The sequence below is a fragment of the Tupaia chinensis genome, unplaced genomic scaffold (genome assembly GCF_000334495.1).
Source record: "Tupaia chinensis unplaced genomic scaffold, TupChi_1.0 Scaffold000178_1, whole genome shotgun sequence".
Lineage (NCBI taxonomy): Eukaryota > Metazoa > Chordata > Mammalia > Scandentia > Tupaiidae > Tupaia > Tupaia belangeri.
Window position 1 is genome coordinate 71,027 of NW_006159653.1, and position 9,089 is coordinate 80,115.

Consider the following 9,089-nt stretch of genomic DNA (forward strand, 5'->3'; position numbering starts at 1 on the left):
TTCCCTCTCTGGCCAAAAATAAATAAAACAAGTAAATAAAGTTAAAGAATTATTTTTATTTGACTTTTTTTTATTTTAATTTGACTAGAGAGAGGCAAAGGCTGGGGGAGGGGGGCGGATTAGAAAGCAAGCCGCCAGGTCCAGGACTCAAACCATAGTCAGCCATGTAGGAGTCCAGTGCCCTTAACTACCACACCACCTGCCAGCCCCTATTTTTTTTTTTTTGCCTTGGGCCGGCAGGTGGCGGCGTGGTGGTTAAGGCAGCTGGACTCCCACATGGCCGACCACGGTTTGATTCTAGACCTGGCAGTCTGCTTCCTCACTTTCCTGTTCTCTGTCTCTCTCTGGTCAACTTCAAAAAAAATAAAATAAAATAAAATAATGACTGAATAAAGTTAAAAAATAATTCTTAAAAAAAAAAAATTTGCCTTAGGGTGCATGCACTCCTGGGATCTTGGGCACACACGCACAGGGCCCAGGTGATTTTCAAGCCACCAGGTCCAGGGTTTGAACCTGGGTTGGCCATGTGGTAGTCTAGTGACGTAACCACTAAGCCATCTGCTGGCCCCGTAACTTATATTTTCTTAAAAGCTGTATTGACGTGTCTTTTACCATCTTTTGGTGCCCCAGTAAGTTCTGCACACCTGCTTTATCCTGGTCCTGAGGCCTGGCTTGGATCCCGGTAATCAGGGCATGAAGGCGGGCTGATAGGCCAGTGCGCTTTCCTGCTCCTGGGAGCAGTCCCCTGTGGGGTCATTCTCTCAGCCTGTTCTGTTTGGTTTTTGTTTTTTTGTTTTGTTTGTTTGTTTTTGTTTTGTTTTTTGAGAGGTTTTCGCTATAGGGCACGTGCGCTCGCCAGACAGAGACATAGAGACAGAAAGCGAGAAATCACCCCAGGGGGGATGGTCACGCCACAATCCCTTCTCCTCCATTCTCCTCTCGGGATCTTGGGCACGCACGTACACGCGCCTGGCATGAGTTCTAAGCCACCGGGTCCGGGACGCGACCCGCAGTCGACTACGTGGGAGTCCAGCAACATAGCCATTACGCTAACTGCTGGTTCCTGGTTTTTGTGAGAGAGAGAGGTTTTTGCTATAGGGCGCATGCGCTCACCAGACAGACAGACAGAAAGTGAAAAATCATCTCCCAGGGTGGATGGCCACGCCGCAATCCCGTCTCCTCCCTTCTCCTCTCGGGACCTTGGGCATGCATGCACACGCACCTGGCGTGAGTTTAAGCCACTGGGTCTGGGACTCGAACTGCGGTGACTACGTGGGAGTCCAGCGATGTATTCATTACACTGACTGCCGGTCCCTCAGCCTGTTTTGTTTTTTTTTTGGAGAGGTTTTTGCTATAGGGCGCATGCGCTCGCCAGACAGAGACATAGACACAGAAAGCGAGAAATCACCCCCCAGGGGGGATGGTCACGCCGCAATCCCTTCTCTATTCTCCTCTCGGGATCTTGGACACGCACGCACACGCGCCCAGCGTGAGTTTTAAGCCACCGGGTCCGGGATGTGAACCGCGGTCGACTACGTGGGAGTCCAGCGACATAGCCATTACGCTAACTGCTGGTTCCCAACCTGTTTTGTTTCTTTTTGTTTTTCAGTGTTTCCTCCAGAGCCTCTGTCCACTTCTTACATTAAATATATAAAAATGTATGTGGAACGTGAGCTCATAGTGCTGAGACAGGGAAATGTTTTACATGTAGTCAGCCCTCTCAAGAGTTCCGCATCTGCCAACACACCATGGCCATCACAGCTGTGCAGTGAGGCCTGTGGTGGGGTGGTCACATCTGTACCAAGCATGCACAGGCTCCTCACAGTGTCCCCTAGTGTGGTGTGACAGTCAGAGCACTTGTGCTGCATCAGGTATTAGAACAAGCTAGAAATGGTTCGAGGTGTACGGGAGGGTGTCCGAATAGGGTACAAACACTACCCCATTGTATAGGAAGGTGTTTAGGGTCAAAATCCATGGACTTTGGTACCCGCTGTAGTCCTGGGAGCAGTCTGCAGGGAGGGACAACTATGGGCAAAAGCCCCTTCCCCTCCTGGTCTGTCGGCTTTAGGAGCCTGTTTCTCTACTGTTTGGTAGAGTCAGGGTTCCCACCTCCACCCTTGATCTTTTCTAGGTCACTTTAGAAGAGGTCAATTCCCAGATAGCACTAGAATATGGCCAAGCAATGACGGTCCGAGTTTGCAAGATGGACGGAGAAGTCATGCGTGAGTGGCTCCCTCCTTTCTCGCGCCAGGGTCTGACCCTCACAGGGCAGGTGTCAGCAGGGCCATGCCCACAGACCTGCCCAGCTTTCGCTCAGCAGAGCTGAGGCTCTGGGCTCCCACGTGACTCTCTTCCATCTGTGTCTGTGGCTACAGCTGTGGTTGTCGTGCAGAACGCCACAGTCCTGGACCTGAAGAAGGCCATCCAGAGACACGTGCAGCTCAAGCAGGAGCGTGAAGGTGGCACCCAGCACATCAGCTGGTAAGCAGGGCAGCTCTGAGGAGCACCCCAGGGCTCTGTGGGGCCAAGGCCGAAATTACACGCTCCTGCCAGCTGTGCCTCAGCACTGTCTCCTGTCATAGCAAGGTGTGTGTGGCTCTGCCCCACACATACAGCCCTTTGAGAACACAGCTCCCTAGAGCTGCCTGAGGCCTGGCGCACACGTGGTCAGGAGAAACATGAGGGAGGGGGTGAGGCTCAGCCCCTCATGATCACCTGCCTTGGCTGGGCGCCCCCCACAGGTCCTACGTGTGGAGGACATACCACCTGACCTCTGCAGGAGAGAAGCTCACGGAAGACAGGAAGAAGCTCCGAGAGTAAGTTCAGGCCACATCTTGAGCTGGGAGGGACAGCGGGTCTGTCGCCCTCTGGTCCCCTGTGGTCTGCCGGAAGGCTGAGGGCCCCCCTGCTAGGACAGCGGCAGGCCAAGGAGGGAACGAGACCGACATGCTGCACCCCAGCCTCCCTGGCCCTGGGCACAGCCGCTCAGTGTAGCTGAGCGTCCGGCTCGTACTTCTCGCAGAACTTGTCGGTGAAGGGTATGCAGGTGAGGAGCTCACACCACTCACAGCGGACGGGAGAGAAGTAGAAGAGGACCACCAGGCCACACACCTCGCCTGTGTCCTTTCCTGGTCCTTCATGAGCCTCAGTGGGGGAGTGGCAGATGAACCCTGCGGTCACTTCTCACCCTTCTTTTTCAGTTATGGTATCCGGAATCGGGATGAGGTTTCCTTCATCAAAAAGCTGAGGCAAAAGTGAGCCTTCAGGACCAGCAGGTGGCATACTGGTTATATCACTAGACTTACACGGTCAACCTCGGCTGGGGTCCCTGACCTGGTGGCTTGAAAGTTACGCCAAGTGTCTGCACATGCCCAAAATCCTGAGAAAAGAATGGAGGAGAAGGGATTGTGGTGTGGCCATGCCCCAGGGGATGATTTTTCACTTTCTCTGTCTCCAGTGAGTACACATGCCCTGTAGCCAAAAAAAAAAAAAAAAAATTTCTCCCAAGAAAAAGCGACCCTCCAGAAAGTACAACTCCAGCCACTGGGGCTGGGCTTCAGCCAAGCCATATGGGGCCTCCAGACACTGCCCTTCACAGGAGTGATGCCTACCGGACCTGTCAGCCTGACCCTGGTGCTCAGGGAAAGCGGGGAGCCTACTACCCCCTGCATGGTAGGCCTGGACCCCACCTCTCCCTGGGCCTAGATGCACCAGTCCTGGGGTTGTCCCGTACAGCTGTCAGCCTGAGCCTGTGCACAGAATAAACCTGTTTGCTGCCACAGCACTGCATAGAAGGGACTGGGTCTGCCCAATGACCGGGCGGGTAAGAGCAGGGGCAGGTAAGTCCTAAAAGCCGAGATGCCACACCTGAGCCAGTGGCCACACCACTCCCCATACCAGGGTAGGCAGGGCGGCTGTCATCCATCCCTCACGTGGGACGCCAGGGCCTCCAGTGAGGCAGCCTTGGCCCACAGGGTTCACCTGCAGGTGCCTTTACCAGACAAGGGGTGGGGAGAGGTAGCAGGTGGCAAAGTTAGAGGGGTTGAGGGAGTGCTTCCCATGTGTGCATGATGTGGGGAGGGTCAGATGACACCCAGCAGGCCCTTGTCCCAGCCTTGGCTCTTAGTCCACGGGAGGGAGCAGAGGACACACCTGGCTAAGGGATGTCACTGGGAGTGGAGAGCCTGTGCTCACTTCCACCATTCACCCCTGGTTCTGAGGGGTGCAGGAAATCCCTCCACAGCCCCAGAAACTGGAAGGAGGCAGTGGCCCCGATTGAGTTAGTGGCAGCTAAAACGCTCCCAGTCCATTTATTGGCCACGTGAGGTGGTCGTCAAGAGACTAGCTGGGGGGTAATCACAGGGAAAGTGTCCTAAATGCCCATGGGACAAGGGGTTCAACAGACAAGACACACGAGAGGCCTGTGTTCTGGGCACACAAGGCCCTGCGGAGTCCTCAACACACATGAATAAGGCATGAGCGGCCCTACATGGAGCAGGCAGAGGCCTGAGGGCCAAGGCAGCCACACCTGCCTGGTTCTGTGTCCAGGACATGGGAGTCCCCACATGGAGTAGGCAAAGACGTGGGGCCTAAGGACATCCCTGCCTGACTGTGTTCACAACACATGAATCCCCGTGTGGAGCAGGCGAGACGTGGGGGCCGGGTAGCTGTGCCTTCCTGGCCCTGTGTTCAGGACACGTGAGTCTCTGCGTGGAGCAGGCAAGGCGTGGGGGCCAGGTGGCTGTGCCTGCCTGGCTGTGCAGCCTGGCCCTGGCCACAGCCGCTCAGTGTAGCTGAGCGTCCAGCTCGTACTTCTCGCAGAACTTGTCGGTGAAGGGTATGCAGGTGAGGAGCTCACACCACTCACAGCGGACGGGAGAGAAGTAGAAGAGGACCACCAGGCCAGCCAGGAGGCACAGAAAGACCACCTGAAAGACGATTATCTGGCAGCGTTTGCGGTACAGGTCGAACTTGCCGAAGCTGATGTAGGGCAGGAAGGCAAAGGAGAGGAAGAGGCCGCTGATGAAGCCGGAGATGTGGGCGAAGTTATCAATCCAGGGCAGCAGCCCGAAGGCGAAGAGGGAGAGCACCACGGCCAGCAGCTTGAAGAAGGCCCGCCAGGGCCGCGCCAGGACCTGCCAGCTCTGGAAGAGCTCCACGAAGAGGCAGGCCAGGATACCAAACTGGGAGCCGGCCGGGCCTACCTGGGGGAGGGTGGCCGTGAGCCCACGGGGCTGAGCAGGACCCTGGCCTGGAGACATCCTTGCACCCCACTGCCCACTGCACCCGGGATGTCGGGACTGAGAGCAGCATGCAGGGGCCTGTGGGGCATGGCAGCCACACGTGGGCCTGCTCAGGGGGCTTACCTCTGCCCGGTATGGCAGGAAGATGGCGCTGGCCAGGTTGCCAGTGACACCGCTCAGCAGGTAGATGATGGCAATGCGGTGCCAGCCGGCCAGCTTCTCCAGGTCACGCAGGACGGTCATCTGGAAGCAGACAGATACCAAGCAGTGCAGGACCCTGTGGGGGTGAGATGCTCAGTGGGGGCCACTCCTCCCAGACCCCCAAGACCACCCACCTAGCCCACTGGGGGTCACTTGCCCAGCATGCAGGAAGAGGGACAGCCACAGGCGGTAGAACTGGTCAGGCACCTCCGGGTTGAGGAAAGGCAGGAGCCCACACACGTCGTCCATGCAGTGCACCTGTGGGGGCAGCTGGTCAGCTCCCGTGGTGGTGGGGCAGGGGCGCTCCCTCCGCAGCCTACCTGAGAGCAGAGCGTGGCCTCCTCGTGGAAGTACCCCCTCATGAAGTCACAGTATTCTCGGGAAGTGATCTCACACCTGCAGGCAGTGCAAGGTCTGCAGAGGCCCTGCAAGTCCAGACCCTCTCACCCACACCCTCCGCACTGTGGGCTCACGGGACCCGACGATGCCGCACAGCACGGCCTACCTGCCCTTGGTGCCAATGCAGCAGGGCCGGCCCGTGATGACGCAGTCCATGTGCGGGTGGTTGGTGTGGTTCCCAGCACTGCTCTTGGTGCAGATCTGGCCACGCAGGACGGGCTAGGTCAGGGCCTCCCAGACCCTGACCCCAGGGCCACACACCCTGAGCCCAGCCAGGCCCTCCTGTCCACTCAGCTCTGCTCGCTCTGAGGCAGGAGGCAGGCCCCAGCGGACGGAAGAGCCAGGAGCACGGCGTCGAGCACGTGGGACTGCCCCACAGTGGGGGTTTCTGCCTCATTAAGGGCCAGGGCAGCTTCTGCACAGGGCAAGGGTGACCCCAAGCACCCCAACCCCAGCTCACCGGCCACTTGGTGATGTCTTCAGGCCACTCATGCGGGTCCTCAGAGGAGGGCTCATCACACACCCTGTGGGAGCCCAGGCTGTGGTCTGACCCCTCTCTGAGCCCCTGGCCTTCACACCCCCATTCAACCTGGAGAACCAGCATCTATCCACCCGCACACAGGCAGACGTGGGCAAAGGGGAGAGGCCTGTGGGACTGACCTGGGGTCCTGGTGGCAGACAGAGCCGAACTGCCTCTTGTGGCCAGCCAGGTCTGGGGTGCTGGGGTGGGCGGGCCACTTCACCCACACGGCCAGTGTGGACTGTAGGTGCACAGGTCGGCCCTGGTCAGAGCCCACCCTGCCCAGGTCAGGGGGATGAGGGGCTCTGGGGTCAGGAGTCAAAGGCAGAACCACTGAGACCCTCCCTCGGACCTCCGCAGTTAGGGGAGGTCTGGCACCAGTCCAGCCACATGATCCCGCCCGGCCTAGAGTTAGAAGGCCAGCTGCATCCCCAGTCAGGCTGGTCTAACCATGGTGCTCTTATGGGATGTGCATCCCGTGTAAAGTTGCACAGTGGGAAGAAACAACAGCACGGGGGTGAGCTCCAAGGTATGAATGAGTGAGCAAGACGCACACCGAGCGCCCCAAACCAGAGGCCAGACCAGAGATGCAGACAGCTGTCTACCGCTGGGCCTGCGGTGGGGTGGCGAGGTTCACAGGCATGCCGACCTTGGCGGGGCCTCATGGGCCTCGGGTGTGCTGACCCCGGCGGGGCCTCAAGGGGGCCTCGGGTGTGCTGACCCACGCGGGGTCTGACTGGGAGGCCTCAGGCATATTGGCCCAGGCAAGGTCTGACGGTAGTCCTGCTGGTCCGGTTGGGTCTAACAGAGGCCTCCAGCATGCTGGCCAGGGTGGGATCTGATTGGGGGAGGGGTCATGCTGGCCAGGGCGGGGTCTGATGGGGGACATGCTGGCCTTGGAGGGGTCTGACGGGGGGCATGCTGCCCGGGCGGGCTCTGCGGAGAGCACCAGTGCACGGTGGGGCAGGCATCTGGGGCAGGACGCACCGAGCACTCCTCCTCTGAGGTCTGCACGCAGCCCGACCGGTCGTTGCGCACACAGCAGGCCGAGTGTCTCTCACGCTCGCGAGCCGTGCGGATGGAGTTGTGCACCTGCGGGTCCTGGCGCATGCAGGGCGAGAACTTGGCGCCCAGGTGGATGAGGGCCTCCTGTGGGGGCACTGCAGCTGCGGCCTTGGCCCCGGGCCCAGTGCCCCACCCCCCCCACCCCGCCGTCCTTACCGAGCTCGGGCCGATCCAGAAGTTCTCCTGCTGCACGTACTTCACGTTCTCATAGGCCCCCCGGTTACGGAGCACCTGGAGGTCGGGGGCAGGTCAGAGCCAGCAGACCCAGCCCCGTGCCCCCAGCAGGGCCGCGTGTCCAGGCCAGAGGAGGGTGCTGGGGCTCACCGAGTCCACCGTCTCGTGCTGCGAGAAGCCCACAGGCGCAATGCCGTAGATGCACACAGCCAGGACGGTGACAAGCGAGTGCACGAAGGTCAACCAGTAGGTGAAGAAGGGCCTGCGGGGCGGAGCGTCAGCCACACGTCCCGCCCGGCAGCCAGGAGCCACCACCCGCTGTGCGGCACAGGGCCCACCTGTGGTCATCCATGTCCTCGATCTGGCGCCTGACGTAGCTGTCGATGCGCTTGCGGTAGGTGCGGTTGGTGAGCCTGCCCACCATGCCCAGCCCGTAAGGCCGCTTCTCCCTGGCAAAGAGCTTGCGAACAGGCACCGTGATACGCTGGCCCCGCCGCGGCCCCGTGGTGCTCACCACCTCCTGTCGAAGGCGCACCTTGGGCTGAGGGGTGCAGCCCTCCTTCGGCTTCCGCCAACCTCGTTCCAGGGGCCTGGAGGAGGCCCAGACAGTCAATTCCTGCCCCAGGCCCCAGGTTCTCTTCCCTTCCCAGGAGAACCACAGCGCCCTCTGTCTCTGCCCACCCAGCCCAGCAGTGACAGCAGCTCCCTCTTGCCCCTTACAGAGGCAGCCCTACCCCCCACCCCAAGCATGGTAAGGCGGGGCCCGGGGCCACAGAGGCTCTGCCCCTCAGCAAGTCTCAGCCAGGCCGCAGGCCTCCTCCCTGCTGGACTCTGTCCAGCCCCTGGACTCTGGAATCGTGGTCTCCCACAGGGCGGACAGCTGAGAATGGAGCTGAGCCCAGCCCTCTCTCGGCCACATCCTCCACGAGGAGGGTGTGTCAGCCAGTAGGGGATACAGGCCCAGCAGGTGGTCGCGGTCCCCGCCTACCAAACTCACAGCAGCAGGTGGCTGCGCTCCAGCTCGCTGCGGGCCAGGGCGCCCCCCGTGAGGTCCGCCTGCTCCGGGGCTTTCTCCCACTCGAGTGCCGCCTCCGACGGAGACTCAAACACCTCGTCCGGGTACGTGGACAACTCCTCATGGAGGACACCTTCCTGAGCGACACATGCGGTCAGGGCAGGCGCAGGGCGAGGGGCCAGGGTGATGCCGGGCGCTTCTTACCCGGGCAAAGAAGGAAGTGTCGAGCTCGTCAGGGAAGTCTGCCGTGTCCTCCTCCAGGAAGCTGGCAGGGGTAAAGCTCCGGCGCTGCACCCGGCAGGACGTGCCGTCCCGAGTGGAGCGGCCCTGAGGACATGGACGTGAGCCCGGGCCTGGTGGCATGGGCCTAGCGACCAGCCTGGCCCCCACCCCATCCCTGGCCCCTGCACCCTGCACTTTTTTTTTTTTTTTTTTTTTTTTTTTTAGAGTTTTTTTCTCTAGGGCACATGCA

At 59.9% G+C, this 9,089-nt stretch overlaps 2 protein-coding genes across 2 annotated transcripts in view; one reads left to right on the top strand and one right to left on the bottom strand.

Moving 5' to 3' along the window:
• The window catches only part of SNRNP25 (small nuclear ribonucleoprotein U11/U12 subunit 25), a 4,652-nt gene extending 871 nt beyond the window's left edge, over positions 1–3,781 (top strand). The window contains exons 2-5 of the mRNA XM_006146335.2: positions 2,132–2,222; positions 2,376–2,481; positions 2,742–2,816; positions 3,201–3,781. Coding sequence (XP_006146397.1) covers positions 2,132–2,222; positions 2,376–2,481; positions 2,742–2,816; positions 3,201–3,258 — 330 coding nt within the window. The 3' untranslated portion in view covers positions 3,259–3,781. The remainder of the gene's footprint in view (positions 1–2,131; positions 2,223–2,375; positions 2,482–2,741; positions 2,817–3,200) is intronic.
• RHBDF1 (rhomboid 5 homolog 1) overlaps positions 3,674–9,089 on the bottom strand; it is a gene marked incomplete in the record, with an annotated part of 11,991 nt that continues 6,575 nt past the window's right edge. Inside the window, 13 exon segments of the mRNA XM_027771014.1 lie at positions 3,674–5,204; positions 5,367–5,520; positions 5,602–5,702; positions 5,765–5,840; positions 5,950–6,044; positions 6,304–6,367; positions 6,504–6,604; positions 7,351–7,512; positions 7,585–7,659; positions 7,753–7,864; positions 7,941–8,192; positions 8,600–8,754; positions 8,822–8,944. Of these exon segments, the coding sequence (XP_027626815.1) occupies positions 4,785–5,204; positions 5,367–5,520; positions 5,602–5,702; positions 5,765–5,840; positions 5,950–6,044; positions 6,304–6,367; positions 6,504–6,604; positions 7,351–7,512; positions 7,585–7,659; positions 7,753–7,864; positions 7,941–8,192; positions 8,600–8,754; positions 8,822–8,944 (1,890 nt within the window).